We start from the raw sequence: 21,035 nt of genomic DNA, 5'->3' as shown, positions 1-21,035 counted from the left end.
CCGAGGCAGCACTGGTACCCACTGTTACGATGCCTGTCACACACAAAACCTTGGCCTCTACCACAATGGTCACTCCTTCTGACACAGCACAATTACAAAACTCTGCACTCCAGCCTGAAAACCATGCAGCTGACAGCCTGGAGAATACCTTGACTCCTCACCAGGAAAAGCTATCCAAAAGAGTGAAAGATATCATCATGGAAGCTCGCAGACCTTCCACGAGAAAGGCATATTCAGCAAAATGGAAAAGATTCCACACTTGGAGCACCGCAAAGGGCCTAGATGCCACAGTGATGAGCATGGCACATATCCTGGAATACTTGGCAGAAATGCTACACAATGGCCTTTCTTACTCTTCCATAAAAATTCATGCTTCAGCAATTTCAGCAGAATACAATACCGATCCACCTGTCTTCTCTCATCCTCTTCTAAGGCAGTTTCTAAGAGGAATTAAAAACATCAATTCTCCAAGAAAACCACCAGTGCCTACATGGGACCTTAACTTCATGTTGGAAAAGTTGACTCTACCTCCCTTTGAACCAGCAGCATCTTCAGAGTTACAGTTCCCGTCTTGGAAGGCTGCCTTCCTCCTGGCCATAAGCTCAGCAAGAAGAGTATCTGAATTGCAGGCACTCATGGCAGTACAACCATTTCTTAATTTTCATCGGGACAGAGTCTCCTTGAGAACCAATCCTTCATTCATGCCAAAGGTGGTATCCAGGGTCTCATTGAACCAAGCTATTCACCTGCCTACCTTCTTTCCAGATCCGCAAAACAAGGGAGAAAAACTTCTGCATACCCTGGACATTCACAGACAGTTACGCTACTACTTGGACAGAACTAAGACTTTCAGAAAAACTGACCAGCTGTTGGTAGCATATGCTGCAGGCATCCAAGGCAAAGCAATTTCCAAACAGACAATTTCAAAATGGATAGGAAATTGCATTCGATTCTGCTACTCTTATCATGGAAAAACTGTGCCAGCTAACATCAGGCCTCATTCCACCAGAGCCACAGCCACCTCCACAGCCTTTTTAAGAGGGGTGGCTACCAAGGACATTTTAGAAGCTGCTACATGGAGCTCCGTGCATACATTTACCAAGCATTACAATTTGCCCTTATATTCCAGATCCAGAGCAGGCTTTGCTACGGCAGTCCTGCAGGGCATTTTAGCTACACCATCATTTTCTTAGATCCTACCACCCCCAGCTTGGCTATGGTATTCTACCCATATGTAAGGACAGCAGATGCATCCTTGAAGGACATAGTACAGTTTTGTACCTACCATAAATGTAGATGTCCGATAGGTATGCATCTGCAGTCAGGTTTTCCCTCCCTCCTTCCCCTCTGTGGAATTTCTTGGGTACTTACCCCTCTTATAGCTAGCTGGGGTTATCTATTATGGTGTATTTGTTTTTTATTACTGTGCATGTTTGGAATATTTTGCATTTCCCCAAATTTAGCCTTCCTTAGAGGGCACCTGGCATCTGGGGCAAGAAAAACTGAGGAAGATGGCGTCGGTTGACTCTTTTATACCCCAGGCGCTCTGACGTCGGGGAAAGGGCGACATCAGCCGACGCCGGACCCAGACTTTGGAATCCGGCCGACCGAAGGGCTGCCTGAGGCAGGACAACCTATATGTAAGGACTGCAGATGCATACCTATCGGACATCTACATTTATGGTAGGTACAAAACTGTACTTTACCTTCCTTCCAGCCCCCTAACTTCTTTTGGCTATACCTCTACTTTCCTTTACTATGCTTAAAAGCCTTTTCGGTGTATTTGCTTTTTTGTTGGAGGTATATCTTTGTGCTTTTATGTTTAATTGCTTTCCATTAGGGGGGCACCTGACATCTGGGACAAGAAGAACTGATGTAATGGCATCAGCTGCATGTTTTATACCCCTGACGACCTGACATCATGGAAAAAGGGACAGCAACCGACGTAGGACCCAAGACTTTGTTAATCAGGCCAACTGAGGGCAACCTGCAAGCAGATAACCCAAATGTAATGACTGCAACAGTGAATACACTCGAGCATCTACATTTATGGTAAGTATACACAGCTGTACTTTCTTGTACCAGGTCATTATTTGTCTCCTTGATTTTTTTGAGAAAAAAAGCCAAGGAGGAATGTGTGAGTTGCACACTAAATATATGCCACTGACTTTTATTTTAATGAGTGTCTGGGTCCCTGAACCCAGAAACCGCTATTTTATTTCCTTTGCTTCTTGGAGGGGTTGCTAGTTGGTAAGTAGGAACTTTCAGTACATTAACTGCATCATTGTCTTTTGCTGTCAAGGTGAGTCACTCTTCCTCAGAAAATGCTGATAACTACATCATCGTTTGTCATCAGTCTAGGTAACTACTTGTTAGTAGATGTTCAGTAGCCATTCCACCATCTTCCAGTGCTTTCTTTTATGGATGGAAGGTGTCTGTAGACATTTGTGTTATGGCTACTTGGTTGTCAGCATACACATCCATCAAGCATTACTGCTTGGGAGTTGATTCCTTTGCTTCTTTGGTGCTTCAGAACTTTGCCTAATAAGCCTCATTTTTTGTCTGTCCTCCATTTGCCTCTTCCATGGGATTCTTCCAGTCAGTCACACACTGATGAAAGCTTCCAAACATCTAATATTGAATGTGCAGTCACTATATCAATTGATCTGTGTAGGGAGTCCTGCTTTGCGATTGTTGAGTACCCTTCTGCAGTCCTTTTCCTAGTTGGCTCCCATATCTAGCGCTCCTCATAGGTTCGGCAAGCATATCTTTGTAAATCCTTGCTCGTATGGTATAGTCTTAAATTACAGAAGATACTTGATAGCTAGAGGTGGACCAGTTTAGGATGAGAGTATACTGTCTTAGCCTACTGCACGTAGGCAAATGTATAAACCAACAGCTGTGGAAGCTTCAGAGACAAATATCTTGGCTGAAGGAAGCAGGAGAGTATATTTATTTATGTATTTGATTTCCAGGTGGAGCAGTGGTCTCCATGGAAATTTTTCACATACAGCCCTGTAGTGGTGTCTGGTTAAGCGACCTCAGAGTCACACAGTTAGACAATGGATGCTGAGGGAATCAAGCCTCTCGTCATTGGATCACAGGAAATGGCTTTTTAACAACTCCTTAATCCTCTATGCCAACTGCCAGACTTGTATTTTATATAGATTTGTATATTCCATCAGTGATGACTGTCCTCAGATCAGTTAATAACTGTGTATAGACTTTTTTTATATGGTGAAGTGTATATCTGTTGTATCTGTTGAAGCTGGAGGAGAGGAGTGCAGTCTTATTAGTGGGGGTTATTGGAAGAGCTGTAAAGGGTGTGGAGAGTCTGGTCTCCTGACTCAAGATGGACTGTCGTAGCTTAGACTAATTGTAAGATGCTTTTAGATGTTCTTAGTGACTGGCTCTGTAATAGCTGATTGAAAAAATGCTAATTTACTACTTAATCTCTCTGCTTTTCAGAAGGATCTTAACAACTACAAACTGGTAAGCATGATGTTTGTGCTGAGAAAGATTGCAGAATGACTGCTGAATGTCAGGTTGTTGAACCTTTAGAGGGAGGGTATGGGCTTCTTCCTTATAATTTTCATTGCTTCATAGCAGGCCTTCTTAAGCTGACTGTGGTATTTGACTGATTATGACAGGCTGGGTCACCAAAAGCATAGCTCAGGTTCAGGAATGCTGAGATCTGTATTAGTTGGTGGTGGGAGGCAGTTAGTGGTAACTAAGGCTTATGTAGAACTGCAGTGTGTGTCCTTTAGTTCAGCAAGAGCAACCTCAAGTATGTTATGTGAGGTTGTGGTTAACTCTGTATAGTGAGGGAAGTGTGGGATCCATGTTGATCATAGCACCAAAAGCTGATTTGTTGTAGCAAGTTATGGGAACAGAAATTGCAGGGCCATTCAGAATCTTTAGTTGAATATGAGGAGGCATAGACTGTTGAACCAGAAGAGGTCATGGCTTTGTATTGCATTTTGCTAATGTCCCTGTAAGTCTCTTCGATTGATGGTGTAATACCAAATGGAACAGTCATAATAACATGGGGGAATGAAGGGGGTCCTTATTGAAATGTCAGCACTCGAAATGCTGCGTGCTGACAAGCCAAAAAAAAAAAATGAAAACCCAGAAAAGGATTAATCTCAAGCTGCTCTTGTCCTTTAAACTTAGTGTATACTACCTCTAAGATTGCCATACCTGGGAGAAAATGAAGTATTCCAAGAAATGGCATCTCAAACTTGGTATATGTAAGTCCACCCTTATGGCCATTCAGTCTGTATATTTTGGTACTCACTCTTGAGGGTTATGACATTTCTAATGGTTACCAGTGAGTGTTAGTCTGTGCTTACAGACTGGGTAGAGTTTGTCTATGGTGGAGTAGAGAAGGCATAATGACTTGCAGATTTAGTGAAAGAGAAATGTTTGCTGTGGAGGTGATTTACATAGAATGGCTAAGGGTAGAAGCTTTAACAAGCTGGAAATGAGAAGACTTACTTTATTGAAAGTGTGCTTGAATCTGTGCCTTCTCATACCGTATCATAGACTGTTCCATGGTGGAGAGATTCGGAAGGGATTGCTTAATTTGGTGGAATCATACCTGGAACATGTTAGTTATTTTGTGGTCTAGCTGCATATCAGTTGGACTCATTAGGCTCTTGCACCTTCAGACTTGTTTGAGGTAGGACCAGGAAATTTGTAGAGTGGAACCCAGTTGAAGAAAGTCATAGGAGAATTGGAGGTTTTATGTTCAGAATTATGGTTTAAGTTTGTGTAATTCCTCCAAAATGCACTGTGTACTACTAGTTCTTACCCTTGAACCTTTTCTCTTTTTTAATTTTTTCAGGTGAACTTAACGACCACATCAGCTGCTCAGCTGATTAGCCGTTCTCAGAGTGTTACAACACCAACATCTGGCACTTTAACACAGTCAGTGCTTCTGGGCTCCAACAGTTCTCCTCCAGTCAATGCCAGCCAGGCACAGATGTACTTAAGGGTGAGGACACAATAAGATTCATAATTTGAAAGCAAATGTTTTCTCATCATAATGAAATAATCTGTTTTATTTTGTCATTTTGGGTGAGAGTATTGGATTTCTTGCTTCATGGAGTTCTCATTTAGTGGTGTTATAACATAGACTATTGATTGCCAGTATTATTATTTTATCAGTGACATGTAGTATTTTTGGACTTCTTCAGCCAATGCCATTGAAATCTAACTAGTGTGTTGTTTAGTACCTCATAAGAAAATGTGCCCAAGTTTGTGTGTCACGCTGCTCTGGACTGGCATCTATGTCCTTTACCTTTGTGAAAAATTATGCTCAGCTGCTCAGTTTCTGCTGTTTTTTACAACACATGCTTTCTGGGTTTTTAGCTTGTATATGTTATAAACTGCTAATGTTTAATGCTGAACAATAAGGAGTCTACTTGTATACCTGTAGAACATGGGAAGTACTTCTTTGATTATCAGATTCCAAAGTTTGTACAGTCACTACTTTTGCCCTTTCTTCGTGTACTGTTGCATGTTCCCATTTACCAATCTCATGACTTTACAAGTGTTACTGCAACCAGTCACATCTGTAATAATTCTGCACCATGCAGTAGAAGTAATCAAGCAGTTAGAGTCTTGGTAAGTGAACAAGTAGATGTCAGATATCGATGAAACTAGTCTCAGGGCTTAGTGTTAGGTATTGCAGAAGGTGACCAGTATGGTCACCAGTTGGGAAGTATTGATTATTGTTTTGCTGTATGTAGGCACCATTCACCTTTCAGTGGACATAGTTGCTGTTGTTGTTGTTGTTGTGTCTTTCGGCTTTTCCAGGTTAGGGGTCGCCACATAGTGAATATGGTAATATGTAGGGCCTTTCAGGTGGTAGAAAGCTTTCAGGAGAGGGGTTTGGAGGTTGTATTCTTAGATATGTTAATGTCATGCTGACAAAAGATAAGATTAGAGAGTTTAATAGCCGATAGTGGCATTGAACAAAGTAGAAGGGCTTTGGACTGATAGGAAGATAGAGAGGGATCTGTTAGCAACACACAAGACAATTCTCAGTTACAAGTTTATCTTAACAGAGAGAGTGATGCTTATTGCTGGGTTAAAAACTGCATTTCAGTGATTCTGTCTTGAAAGAAAGCCCAAAATGGAAATGAATTCTCCACATTGCAGGGAAGGGACATAAAAATAGATGCAGAACATTGTAGAAGAACAAATGAGGATGGATTGCATTAAGCATAGCTGATGGTATTTTTTGCAGTGCAGGGATGCTGGGCAGGAAGATGGGGGAACTGCAGTTATGCAGACAGGTAAGATGGGCATATATTGTCTAGTGACAGGAGGAGGAGGTAGGACAAGGAGGTACCTTGATACAGATTGTCCAGAAATGAGAGAGAATGGAGAGATGGGACCTGGTGTAGCAGTCTGCCTAAAGGAAGGCATCATGTAAAATGTGAGATTAGAGGGGAAAATGAATACCACCCCATTGAAGGGGGGCATGGGAGAAGATGTGGTCAGAACTTAAGTGTTGTGGGATTTAAAGTAGATGGAACAGAGAAGAGCTGATGGCTCAACCCATTGAATTGTCCAGGAGACAATTGAAAGGAGAAATATTAAGAGACTGAAAGTGACTGTGAAGGCAGTGGGTAGGATGAAAAGAGTAAAACTTACGTGGGATCTGAATTTGTGAAGAGCGAAATGGGAGAAAAAGAACCATATGATGTAGAGGAAGTGGGAGTTGATTGAGGTCTTGGACTTTGATACTTTTAGACAGCTGGTGCAGGACTACACCAAAAAGGATAGAATTTACTTTATAATTTGTTAACCAGGCTACCCTATTGATCTCAAAAGATATGGTTTGGGTCACTGCCTTAGGCACAACATTTTAATTGCCCAGGTAAGCAAGTACATTGATGCAGAATACAAATAATAGAGGGCTTTGAGTTGCAGGACAACATACATCATTTATACTTTTTACTCCAGTGTCACTGTAATGGAGTGTTTATTTTTAGTTGAATGCCAGGTGGCTTAAGCTAATGCTGCTGCGATAGATCTGTAGAAATATTTATTCATTTGCCTAATCTTGTGTTTTCAGTTTTTGTTAGCCATATACATGCACTACTAACACTGAATCTGAGCATGTAATTACTTCACAACATTGGGAGAGAAAACTTGAAGTTATCGGGCAGAATAACAAAAGGATGTCAGCCAGAATCTCTCTCTCTCTTGCTCCCAGGATAGGTACACACTGAGAGAGCATAGCAAGAGATCATGCAGACAGAAGCACATGGGATTCCAATGGGACTCTCCCAGGCCAAGCACAAATGAAGACAAGGCTGATTTCCTGTCACTCTCCCTGTGACTTCAGATTTGGAAATATTTTACAAATGATGCAAGAAAAAGGGGGATGGCAAGTCGCTCCTCCTCCTCTTTTCCTGAAATGATATAGGAGGCACTCGGTGCTTTTTCTTTACACTTTCCTGGATGGTACCTCCTGTAGAAGAAATGATAGCTATTGCTGTATTAGAAGCATGGAATGAGCCTGATGTTTTAGCACCCTTGCCTAGAAAGACCAACAGTATCCTTTGGGTCTTTAAGGAATATAAATCTTTGGTACAGAACCCATTGTACTGTTGCCGTATAGAATCATGCAGTCTGCCATCCAGGGAAGTTACTGAGGTCCATGGACTGTTATGTGAAGTAGGCCTGAGCATTTTCTACACTTGCACTGATGGGGCTTATCTGCCAAGCATTTGTGCAGCGAGTCCAGCATGTCATTGTGGATGAGCTGTCCCAATCTCTGAAACAAGGTGCTAGCAGTAAAAGAAGCTCACCATTTTGACGTCTGCACTCTCCACCATGTGTAACCTCCCCATGTACCTGGCTCACAGTGCAGTGAGGGAGGCATTCTCCACTGTTAATATATGCTGACATGCCTGGTTTTGCCTCACCAACTTTGCGGAGGATTCCAGGGCAGCCTTCCTTAATTCCCCATTTTAATCTTTGAGACTTCTTCAGACTGCTAGTTAAGGAAACGTTGGAGGAATGCAAGAAGTAGAGTAAAACTTTTGTAGCTGGTAGTGTCAAATTTACAGCTTCCCATCATCTCTTTGCATGGGCTGAGAAGTGTCCATGTCTGATGTGGGTCAGATGTGGCCAGCATCATGGAAGGAGCCGGGTCGTGGTGGCTGTCATCCTGATGGTAGGAGTTTATGCCAAAACCAGGGATTCCATGGCCCTTAGTCTAGACGAACAGCAGCAGGTTGACTTGGGTGTTACCTGATAGCTCCACCCTAGAGCCAGTTTGGGGGGGGCCTTCAGTGTGGAAGGCCATCACATGGACCAGGGGGATATTGGGCATAACATCTAGAGGCTGTATAATCCCCTTCTTCCCACTCTGGCCACATTGTCTCCCTCTACTCAAAGTCCTCCTCCATTGAAAGGGGGCAGCACAGCTCAAACTATTGTTCATGTTTTTAAAAAGAGCCATCTTGTTAATTCCTCCAGATGCTGCCCAGTGACAAAAAAAAAAGACCATCCGGTCCCTTCTGTTCAGCTGCTTCAAGCTACTTGTTATAAAAAATAAATTGCGGATGGTCACTTTCCAGTCAGTCTTTCCTTACTTGTCAAGAAGAAATTGATTGTGCTCTGTGGACATTCAGGATGCCTACCTCCACATAACCATTGTCAAGGAGGTTACTACACTTAGGAGTCAGCCATTACCAGATGTCCTTCAAGGATGCATCTGCAGTCCTAACAAATGGGTTGTCCTGCCTCAGGCAGCCCTGCGGTCGGCCGGATTCCAAAGTCTGGGTCTGGCCTCCGCTGATGTCGCACTTCACCCGACGTCACTGCGGCTGTCAATTGGGTATAAAGGCATCAGCCGACGCCATTTTCCTCAGTCTTTCTTGCCGCGCGGTGCCCGAAGCAGAAGCTGTTCGCAAGTGCCGGTTGGTCAGATCCAGTGTTTTCTACTACCGAAGACTTCTAAAAAGCTAAGTACCCCGTTGGGGACTCTTTCTTGCCTCAGCCGATGTCAGAAAAAGTAAATAATTGTTTAACTTGTGGGAAACAAATACCTCATAAGGATTTCCACTCTTATTGCCTTCCTTGCTTAGGCCCAGACCACGACGTAGCAGCTTGTCTAGCCTGTGCTTCCTTCAACCGACGGACACTTAGACGTCGGTCGGAGTTTGCGGAGGAGTTTTTTGGTCCCGCTTTTGCTTACAAAATGCCGTCGGAGACTCCTACTTCGCATTTAGCCAAAAAACGTAAGGAAAAGGACCGACACTCGCGGTCCGCGGTTTCGGCCGAAACCACGGCTAAGCCAACCGCGAGTGTCTGAATCTGCTACTGAAATTTCTCCTGCTGTAGCAGGCACCCAGGATTTATCAGACACTATCCCTTTGGATATATCTACTCCTGCACGTGGAGCTGCTAGGCCCCCTGCATCCATGTCTATCAAGGCTTTCTCTAGGGCTAAAGCAGCTAAATCTTCAAAGGCCTTGCCTTCTAAAACCCCCTCCCACAGGCCTAGCTCTAGTTCCCAAATGCTTATCCTGGCAGAGGATCTCATTTCTTTGATCAGGGGAACCCAACCTCACCCTGACAGGGCCTCTCATCCCCCTCCAGAGAAGAGGCCTAGAGCAGAGCCCCCTGAACCAGTTTCTACGGATTATTCTTCTGATGATTCAGAAAACTCAAATCCTCCTGAAGGCCCTTATTCTCCATATGAGGATTCTGACGCAGAAGACTCCATTCCTTCTGCCTCTCTTCCTGAGGAATTTTCTTTTGGGGAAACCTTGCATGCTATGAGGGAACAATTTCAATGGCAGGGCCAGGATTTCTCAGACTCAAGGAAACGGCTCAGGACGTTTTTACATTTGCCACAGCATAGGCCTTTAGCCATTCCTCCAGTACTAACAGTTGTGGATGATGCATTCAATGATGCTTGTACTGCCCCTGACTCTCTTCCTCCGGCCCCTGCTAAGCCCGACAGGTACTACAGGGTCCCGGACACACATTATCACCTGTATAAGGCTCCTATGGCAGATCCTGAAACTATTTCTCAAGGACCCAAAGCTGTAGCAACTACCAAAAACCCCCTCCCCTCTGAAAGAGAATCTAGAGCATTAGAGAGATGGGGTAAAAAAGTTTATACTTCTGCTACTCTTTCGGCTAGGGCTTTAAACTGTCAATTCCACATGATTCAGTATCAGGAATTTTTGTTAGATCAGTTAAATAAAAAACTAGCCTCTCCTGAACCTATAGACCGTAAGTCCCTTCAGGATTTGGTACATAACACTCAGCAGGTCAGTAATCATTCCTTAAAATGCGGCTATGATGCACTGGAGGCTTCCTTTAGATCAGCTATAACTGGTACAGTGATCAGAAGACATGCATGGTTAAAAGAGCAATCCTTACCAGACCATGTAAAGTCAAAGCTCCTGGATGCACCCATGGAGAAACTCAGTTTGTTTGGCTCCCCTGCACAACAAGTGTTAAAGAAGGTGGAGGAAAAAGCAAAATCTGTCCAAACAGTCAAGGACTTCTTACAGGTCCAGCCTCCTAGATTTAGTAGAAATGGGCCTTCGAAGAATTGGTCCTTTCCAGACACCAGAGCACAGAGAGGCAGAAATAGGCACTCAAGAGGCAGAGGTCAGTCCAGAGGTGCCTACAGGGGACGTCAGTGGCAGCCTAACAACCAGAGAAGTACTGCCACAGATCCAGCTACTACCACTTCCACAGGACAGTCACAGTGACTTGGCTCTGATACCGCCTACCAGGGAACAACTGCAAGCACCCTTAGGCGGAAAGCTAGCCTTATTTTCAGTAAACTGGCATTACATTACAGGAGACAAATGGATTTTACAGACAATAGACAAAGGTTACAGGTTTCACTTCCATACTCTACCAAGGAAGAGAGGAATGCCAAACCTACCACCAAACCAAAGGACAAACGCTCTAGAACAAATAAACCACTTACTAAGGATGAGAGCTATAGAAAAGGTACCGGCTATGGAACAAGGACAAGGATTTTATTCCAGACTTTTCCTGGTGCCAAGAAAAGAAAACCAATGGAGGCCTATTCTCGACCTGTCCGCTCTCAACACATACCTCATTGTTCCAAAATTCAAAATGCTGACCCTACAGCACCTTCTTCCCATGCTGGGCAAGGAGGCTTGGCTGGTGACTCTAGATCTCAAGGAGGCATACCTGCACGTCCCTATTCGAGCAGATTGCAGAAGATACCTCAGATTTCTTGCAGGATCAGAGCATTATCAATTCTCAGCATTGCCCTTTGGCTTATCTACTGCGCCCAGAGTGTTCACGAAATGCCTGGCATCAGTAATTGCTCATTGCAGGCTTCAGGAAATTCAAATTTATCCATACCTGGACGACTGCCTGCTACAAGCGGACAACAAGATCAAATTAACAAAAGATTTGGAAAAGGTTATTCATCTACTGCAGGCCTTGGGATACACAGTCAACATAAAAAAGTCAAGACTGGTACCATCCCAAAGGATTACATTCTTGGGTGCAGAACTGGACACATTAAATCAAATGGCATTTCTCACAGCAGAAAAGCAAAAACCACTACCACTCTATTTCAAGGCATTAACAAAGCAGAACCAGCTTACAGCAAGGAAAATCCTGCAAGCCCTGGGTTACATGGCTTCCTGCATAATATTGATTCCACATGCCAGACTGCATATGAGGAAGTTGCAATGGTACCTAAGGAATTTATGGTCTCAGCACAAGCACAGCCTAGAAACCCAAATTCCAATAATTCCATGCCTGAAGAAAGAATTCCTGTGGTGGGCTTAGGCCTGTCAGTTGAACAAAGGACTGCCTTTCCACAGCCCTCACCCAGGCCAGACTATCACCACGGACGCCTCAGACCTCGGTTGGGGGGCACACATGGCAGACAAGTGCATACAAGGACTATGGACACAGGACCAGCTGAACCTACACATAAATCAAAAAGAGATGCTGGCAGTGAAACAGGCAATTCAGACATTCAGACCGTTTCTTCAACAGGGTCATTTGCTGATAAGGACGGACAACACCACAGTTATGTGGTATATCAACAAGCAGGGAGGCACACATTCATACCCTCTATGCCGGATGGCAATGGACCTGTGGAATGTGGCCCTGAACCTGAACATTCAGCTGCAGGCCTTATTTGTGCCAGGAAAAGAAAATATATTAGCAGACACATTAAGCAGAACTACCACGGATGCCCACGAATGGATGCTGCATCCGGAAATCTTCAAAACCATTACAGAGAAATGGGGGCTACCAGAAATAGACCTGTTCGCATCCCCACACAACCACCAATTGAGAAAATTCTGCACAAGGACATACCACCCACTTGCTTGGAAGGTGGACTCCCTATCCTTCAGTTGGGAAAACCTAACAGCATATGCATTCCCACCTCTACCTTTGATGCACAAAGTGCTACTGAAGATCAAAGATCATCACCCAAGGATCATACTGATAGCTCCAGACTGGCCGAGACAGCATTGGTACCCGCTTCTGAGAAGTATGTCTCGGACACACGCATGGCCTCTACCTCTAGTTCCTCTGCTGCTAACACAGAACAACTTCAAGATCCTGCATCCAAACTTGAAAACACTGCAGCTAGCTGCCTGGAATCTCACATGAAACAAAATAACCCAGATTTATCCCAGAGGGTTAAAGACATTATCCTGGAGGCTCGCAGACCTTCCACAAGGAAGACTTATTCGGCAAAATGGAAAAGATACCTCAGTTGGAGTGCAACAAAAGGAGAAAATGTATCATTGGCTAACATAGCTAACATCCTGGAATATTTAGCAGAACTTTTCCACAATGGCCTGTCTTACTCCTCCATCAAGATTCATGCATCAGCAATTTCAGCAGAATACAACATGGATCCTCCAGTCTTCTCTCATCCTCTACTCAGGCAGTTTCTGAGAGGAATTAAAAATGTAAAGCCTCCAAGGAAGCCACCTCTACCTACATGGGACCTGAACTTTGTGTTGGAAAAGTTAACACTTCCCCCTTTTGAACCAGCAGCAACAGCAGAATTACAGTTGTTATCTTGGAAAACTGCTTTCCTGCTTGCAATCACTTCAGCAAGAAGGGTTTCTGAATTACACGCATTAATGGCAGTACAGCCTTTCCTTATCTTCCATCAGGATAGAGTGTCCTTGAGAACTAACCCTACCTTTATGCCAAAGGTGGTCTCCAGGGTATCATTGAACCAAGCAATCCACTTACCAACATTCTTCCCCAACCCACAGAACAGGGGGGAAAGACTACTGTACACCTTGGATGTACACAGACAGTTGCGCTACTACCTGGACAGAACCAAGAACAATAGAAAAACTGACCAGCTTCTGGTAGCATATGCAGCAGGAATGGAAGGAAAAGCAATTTCAAAACAGACAATCTCAAAATGGATAGGAAATTGCATTAGATTTTGTTATTCCTTTTATGGGAAGACAACTCAAGAAAACATCAGACCTCACTCCACAAGGGCTACAGCCACTACTACAGCTTTCTTACGAGGAGTGGCTACCAAAGACATTTTAGAGGCTGCTACTTGGAGCTCCGTGCATACATTTGCCAAGCATTATGATCTGCCTTTATACTCCAGATCCCGAGCAGGTTTTGCAACTGCTGTTTTGCAAGGGATCTTAACTACACCATGATCTTCTTAGTGCCTCCTCCCCCAGTTTGGCTATGGTATTCTACCTATTTGTTAGGACTGCAGATGCATCCTTGAAGGACATAGTTCAGTTTTGTACCTACCATAAATGTAGATGTCCGAGAGGTATGCATCTGCAGTCAGGATTACCCACCCTCCTTCCCCTCTGTGGTACTCCTAGGGTATTTGCCCATCTTGTAGCTAGCTGGGGGAATCTTTTATGGTCTATTTGTTTGTATATATGTACATACATGCTTATTTTTTTGTTTGCTCTCTACTGTTTGGAATCATTTGCATTTATCCAAATTTAGCCTTCCTAGAGGGCACCTGGCATCTGGGGCAAGAAACACTGAGGAAAATGGCGTCGGCTGATGCCTTTATACCCAATTGACAGCCGCAGTGACGTCGGGTGAAGTGCAACATCAGCCGAGGCCAGACCCAGACTTTGGAATCCGGCCGACCGAAGGGCTGCCTGAGGCAGGACAACCCATTTGTTAGGACTGCAGATGCATACCTCTCTGACATCTACATTTATGGTAGGTACAAAACTGTACTTTTCATGCCATTCCTTTTTAAGTTGTCTTCCACAGGGTATTTATTAAATGCATAGATGTGATTATAGAGAACCAGAAACTGCTAGGAGTCTAGATGTTCTTCGTGTTTCACTGTTGCAGTCATTACATTTGGGTAATCTGCTGGCAGGTTCCACTCAGTTGGTCTGAATAACAAAGTCTTGGGTCCTCTTCCATGATGTCAGGTTGTCAGGGATATAAAACATGCAGCCAACGCCATTTTGATCCGTCTTTCTTGCCAAGCGGTGCCCGAAGCAAAAGCAGTTCGCAAGTGCCAGTCGACTGACTCCTGAAATTTTCGTTTTCGAGTTTCAGAACCAAAGTCTTCAAACTAAAGCTAAGTACCCCATTGGGGAAACATTTTCTTGCTCCTTATCGATGTCAGTAAAAGTTAATAATTGCATTACTTGTGGGAAGCAAATATCTCATAAGGATTTTCATTTGTACTGTATTCCTTGCCTAGGCCCTGATCACAACGTGCCTGGCTGTCGGTTTTGTGCTAAATTTAACCAACGCACTATTAAGCATCGGTATATTTTTGCTTCTAAATAGTTTGGTTCAAGATTTAACTACCCTAAAATGTCGTTGGCTAGCAATCCGACTACCGGAGTTCACAAAAAACGCAAGGAAAAAGACAGAGACAGACCGTCGAGGTCCAAAACCGACAACAAATCTTCTCCTAAGCCAGTCGCTGGTTCGCCGGTACTCAGTGAGGCGCTTTCGCAGGCCCTGATACCCGCTACTTTTGAGTCGCAGGCCTCCACCGAGACCCATTCGGAGTCCGGTATGCCGTGTGATTCGCAAAGTATTGAACCCGCGGATGTCTTTCCCTTGGATGGGTCAGGAGACGCTGAGCAGGCGCACTGGCTTCTGAGGGTGTTTTCAGGCCTCAACATTTTTATATTAAACAACGCCATCATCATCAAAAACAAGGTCAAAACCAACTTCTATGTCTAAAAAACCGATGCATGAGCCACGTACTCAGGCTACTATGCCTAAAAAACAAATTATCAAAATGGCTGTGGATTTAATTACCTTGATCAGGGGATCTGAAGTAGTTAACTTCATTTGTCCATCAACCTGTGGGTATTGGATCCATATCGGATCTGAGCCGGCAGCTTCAAACAGCTAAGATCCGTGCTCCAACCTCCTCCCCCTTACCCATAATCCCCTGCTAACCCTTCCTGACCTCAGATCTCGTTTGCCGCGGTTCAGTCAGCAGCTTTGAGCGAGCTTCCAGGCGTGGGTAGAATGTATTCGGTGAGAAAAATCTTTCTTTTCCTTATTCTAACTGTTTAAAAATTTGTGTGTGTGTTACCCCTAGTTTATTGCCTTATTAGCGCTTTTTGTAGTTAAACTTAAGTGTATTTAGTTTGTCCTCCCCGTGTGTGTGTCAAGGCATGTCTGTGTTGGGCCTAGTGTTTAATTTTTTTTTTCTGAGTCATGTCTGAGGCCCCTAAAGCCTTCTTTTCTAAATGCACTGAGTGTGGCCATAAGCTGTCCCCAGCGGATGGCCACACTGTGTGTTGTTTGGCTTGGGGTTGACCACCTCTCCTCAGGCTGCACTATTTGTGCAGCCTTCAACCCCAGAGCTTTGAGGGACAGGAGGTCGAAGTTGGTTTTGGCGGGACTGTTGCCCCCGGATCCGACTTCAATCCTCCTCTCCCTCCGTGGTACCTGCTGCGGCAGTGCCACCTTCCATCCTTGCTCCCCTGGCCAGGACACACCCTCCCACCGCAGACCAGGAGGAGAAGAGGGAAGCTAGGAGAGAGCGTAGAAAGGAGAAGCACCACAAGCGGCGAGCCGAGTCTTCCTCCTCGGCCCCGCCGGCTAAGCAAGCGGCTTCTCCCAAGGCCTCCGACCCTTCTCCTTCCCGGCTACATTCACCCCGTTTTTCTCCGGAGGAGGAGGAGACCCGGTCGCTTTCGAGGTCATCGAGGCGGCACTCCTGTCTCGGTGGCCACTTCTAGGTCTACTAGAAGCTTATCCGATGCAGACATGGACCGGATGATGCGTAGGTTCCTCCAGGCCCAGCTGCAGATGGGAGTGCTCCTGCCCCCCCCCGACCCACTTTTTCTCCCCGATTGCTCCTTCTCCGACCCACTTCCGGGGTTCGCAGCCTTCGGAGCCGGGATTCGGAGCAGATAGCACCTCGTACTTCGGCGCCGACGGCACCCTCGAGTTTGTCGGGTCCCTTTTTGGATCTGAGCTCTCGGAGCCGAGAGGAGCTGAGCTTTGGATCCGGAGGTGTCAGTGTGTCTTTGGCTCTGTCTCAGTCGGAGCATACTGGCCCTTCGGATCTGATTGCTTCGGTGCCGGCTCCGGTCCACACATCGGATCCGAGCGGACTGCTCTCGGATCCCAGGGAGAACAGCTCCCCTTCGGCGTTCGAAGTTGTGGAGAGGGTTCTATCGAGGTATTCCAGGCCCCAGGCTTCTTCTATGGCTCCACCCTGCACTCCCTCTCAGAAGGGCCTACCTTCCATCACTCGGCCTCAGGGACAGCCTGCGACTACGTCCCAGATAGCTCCCTTGAAGGAACAAGATGTGGTTGGTGAGGCCTCCTCGGACAGCCCCCGAGGAGGTTCCTCACAAACGTAAGTGCAAGAGGAGGCACTTGGACTCACCTGAGTCCTTGACAACGGACACAAATTTAGAGGAAGGGGAAGGTTCCCCAAGGTCACCCCCCGAAGATGTCTCCTTCAGAGACATCATGGAAATGCTTCGAATTAGAGGGGGGTGGTCTGCCCAAAAACCTTCCCCGGATGAGTCTGTGTTTCTGGAGGCGTTTGACGCAGGCCCCATCTACCTCTTGGGTGCCCACTCCCACCAACCCCCTGGTAGACCTGATTACTACCAGGGCATGGAAGGAGCTGGACACTGTGGAGCCCATTCCCAAAAGGCCTGATAAAATTCTTAGTCCCCCTTCCGATAGGGCATGTTGGAGCAAGGGTGCTGCTGTAGATGCCATGTTGGTGGCGGCCGCCACTAAAAAGGAACTGGCCCAGGAGAGTTCCTCGGTCCATCCTCCAGACAAGGAGTCCCTGACGATGGACCGTTTGGGGAAGCAGATGTTTGCTTCAGCTACCTTCTCGGTAAGGTCGCTGAATTATATGGCACACGTGATACGACTCCAGCGGGATCTCATCAAAGAATACGCCGGGTCGCCCCCAGAGTCCATGCCGGCTGAGGATAAGAAAGTATTCTTTACCCGAATGGCCACTCTCAAATCCATTTCTAACACCTCTATGCGGCTCCTCTCCCATGCCATGGAAGGGGCTGCTAGAGCTAGCGGGAGCGGGCATTATCTTATGACGAGATGCTTGGCTCCGCCATTGCGATTTTGCGGAACCCTTCAAGGTGTCCTTCGCTAATGCCCCGTTTGACGGTTCTTCGCTCTTTGGCAAGACCGTCCACGACACACTGGTCCAGAGCGAGAAAGACGGGAAGATGTTGTCTGCCGTCGGAGTCCGCTTCTCTGCTCCCCAGAGGTCCTTCTCTAGGAACCAAAAGGGACCGAAGAAGATGTGGTTCCGGAAATCTCAACAGTCCCATTTTGCTGCGGACCCCTCATCCTTCAGAGGCAGAGGAGGACAAGGTGGACGCCGGCCCAGAGGCAGAGGGGGACCGAAGAATTTCGGGTCGAGAGAACCCTTTTCTGATCAGCCCGCGCAGCAACCCTGAAGGGTTACCCGACTGCTCCACTCTGGAGGCAGTCGGGGGGCGTTTCTCGAGGCACCTAGCAATGTGGGAGTCCATTACAACAGATCGCTGGGTGCTTCAGATCATATCCAGAGGTTACAAGATTCCATTTCTCAATCTTCCTCCCAAACCCCGGAGCCTCCCCGATGTTCCACCCAATCAAAGGGAGGCAGCAGCTGCAGAAATTCTCCAGCTGCTAGAAAAAAGAGCAATCCAGCACATCCCCCCAGACCAATCCGGATCAGGCTTTTACTACAGGTTCTTTTTGGTGCCAAAAAAGATGGGGAGCTTAAGACCAATCCTTGATCTATCCTTTCTAAACCTGTCAGTGGCCAAAGAGAAGTTCCAGATGGTCACCATTCAATCCATTCTCCCACTCCTGCAGGAGAACGACTGGATGTGCTCCATAGACCTCAAGGATGCGTACTACCACATTCTGTTGGACAGGCGATCCAGAAGGTTTCTCCGCTTCCGAATAGGAGCCAGCCACTACCAGTTCAGGGTCCTTCCCTTTGGTCTCACCACAGCCCCCAGGGTGTTCACCAAATCATTAGCAGTGGTAGTGACCCACCTGAGACTTCAGGGAATACAGGTCTTTCCGTACCTAGACGACTGGCTCCTGTCCACCCCCACAAGGCATCTACTGTGCTCAGCCAGAGATTATTTCCTCCATCTGGCTTCCCGACTGGGAATCACAATCAATGTCAAAAAATCTTCTGTTCAACCAACCCAGGTCTTAGACTTCATTGGAGCCAGATTGAACACGAACCTTTTGCAAGTCTTTTTGACTCCAGACCAACTTCGGACCCTGAAGCTCCACGTGCTAGCCCTTCTAAACTACCCAGCTTCTCCAGCGGAATTGGTCCTGAGGGCTCTAGGCTCCATGGCGGCAACTATCAACCTGCTACCCTTAGCATGCCTGAACATGAGGGTACTACAATGGACTCTACAGGTTCAGTGGTCCATCCTGCAACACCCACTGAATTCACCCATTCCCGTCAGCAGGGTTTGCAAGAAAGCCCTACTCTGGTGACTCCAGTCTCCGGACCTCCAGAAAGGGCGTCCCTTCTCTATGTCCCCCCCTCTAACCACAGTGACCACGGACGCTTCTCGCCTGGGGTGGGGGGGGCACTGTATGGGCAGAACCGTCCAAGGCACGTGGACCCTATCGGAGACCTTGTTGCACATCAATGTCCTAGAGATGAGAGCGGTGGTGCTTGCGTTGCAAGCACTCCAGGCCCTTCTTCCCTTGGGGACTATTGCAATTCAGACAGACGACATGTCAGTCATCTGATATATCAACAAACAAGGGGGAACCAGATCCTACCCACTTTGTCGAGAGGCCATGAGAGTTTGGGAATGGGCGATCTCCACCAACCGCTTTCTCATAACAACGCACATTCCAGGCCGGTCGAACATCTTGGCAGACAGGTTGAGTCGAACCATCCTTTCACCGCACGAGTGGTCTCTGAACCCGAGAGTGGCGAAGCAAATTTTCCTCAAATGGGGTCAACCTTGCTGCGATCTCTTTGCGTCTCCTTCGAATGCAAAGTGCAGCAACTACTTCGCTCTAATTCCCCCACCAGGGGAATCCCCCAGAAGACGCTCTGGTGCATATTTGGCCATCTGGTCTACTTTATGCTTATCTACCTCTTCCCCTAATGCTGAAATTCTTGCAGAAAGCACGTTGGTTGGGGAGCAGAGTGATCCTCATAGCCCCATTCTGGCCTCGTCAAGCGTGGTTCCCTTGCCTATGGTCTCGCCTAATGAACCCCCCATGGGTTCTAGATCCCACTCCGGATCTGATCTTTTACCCACTAGGATTGACAACCCCGAACCTGGACGACCTCAAGCTCACAGCTTGGTTGATCCAGTTCCAGTGACAGCTAGGACTCCCGGTATCTCGTCATCTGTCAAGGCTATTTTAGTAGCCGCTCATAAGCCTTCTACAAGGAAGGTTTATAATAGCAAATGGAAACATTTTTCTATTTGGGTGGAGCACAGAAACTTAGATCCCTTTACAGCTCCGTTACCAGCAGTGCTAGAATTCTTATCAACCTTGTTCGACCAGGGTGCTAGCTCCTCTACGATCAAAGTCCAGTTAGCTGCAATCTGCCACTATCATGTGGGAAGTGATCTTGGCCCCCTGGCCTCTTCCAAATTATGTAAGACCTTTTTAAAAGGCATGTTCCTCTTGAGACCCCCTGTTAAAGATCCAGTTCCTCCATGGGATTTAACTCTTGTTCTCCAGTCTCTTGACAGCTCCCCCGTTCAAGCCTGCAGCCTTGGTGGATCTAAAATTGTTATCTTGGAAGACGGCCTTTCTTATTGCCATCACCTCGGCCAGAAGGGTTTTGGAACTTCAAGCCCTTTGCGCCAAACCGCCATACTTGGTTTTTCATAAAGATAGAGTTTCCCTCAGGATCAATCCTTCCTTTTTGCCCAAGGTCACGGCGGAACCCAACATCAACCAATCCATTAATTTACCAGTATTCTTTCCAAATTACCATAACAAAGTTGAATATAAGTTGCATTCCCTGGACGTACACAGGCAATTAAGATTTTACCTGCACAGGACCGCTGGTCACAGGAAATCTGACCAGCTCTTTGTATCCTTTGCAAAACCCTCTTTGGGAAAACCAGTATCAAAAGTTACATTGTCCAGATGGATTTCCCAATGTATCCTGCTTGCATATCAAAGTTCTGGTCGACCTGAACTTGAAGGAGTCCACGCCCATTCTACTCGATCAATTTCTACTTCTGCTGCTTTTTAGTGCAGAGTTTCTTTGGATGACATTTGTTCAGCAGCCACTTGGGCTTCATCTCATACGTTCATTAACCATTACAAGTTGGACATAATTTCCAAAGGGAGAGCATTCTTCGGCTCTGCAGTGCTCCGGAATATCCTTCCATTTGGACCTCCCAAGGTTTGTTTAGCTGGGGACTCTGTCCCACAGGTTGATGGACAAATGAAGTTAACTACTTCAGATAAAGAAGTTATGTACTCACCATAATGTTCCATCAGAGTAGGTAATCTTCATTTGTCAGCAACCGACCCCCCCCCTCCATCCCCCT

The 21,035-nt window shown here is 46.2% G+C and overlaps 1 protein-coding gene across 3 annotated transcripts in view; it reads left to right on the top strand.

The window, feature by feature from the left end:
* Positions 1-21,035, top strand: part of PHC1 (polyhomeotic homolog 1) — a 1,492,233-nt gene that overhangs the window by 350,967 nt on the left and 1,120,231 nt on the right. For all 3 annotated transcript variants that reach the window (XM_044079657.1, XM_044079656.1, XM_044079655.1), the window contains exon 5: positions 4,847-4,996. In XM_044079657.1, coding sequence (XP_043935592.1) covers positions 4,847-4,996 — 150 coding nt within the window. The remainder of the gene's footprint in view (positions 1-4,846; positions 4,997-21,035) is intronic.

This window comes from Protopterus annectens, chromosome 8.part0 (genome assembly GCF_019279795.1).
Source record: "Protopterus annectens isolate FY-2018-M chromosome 8.part0, PAN1.0, whole genome shotgun sequence".
NCBI lineage: Eukaryota > Metazoa > Chordata > Ceratodontiformes > Protopteridae > Protopterus > Protopterus annectens.
Note: the sequence above shows the minus strand (reverse complement) of the source record. Positions and strands in the feature narration are given on the sequence as shown.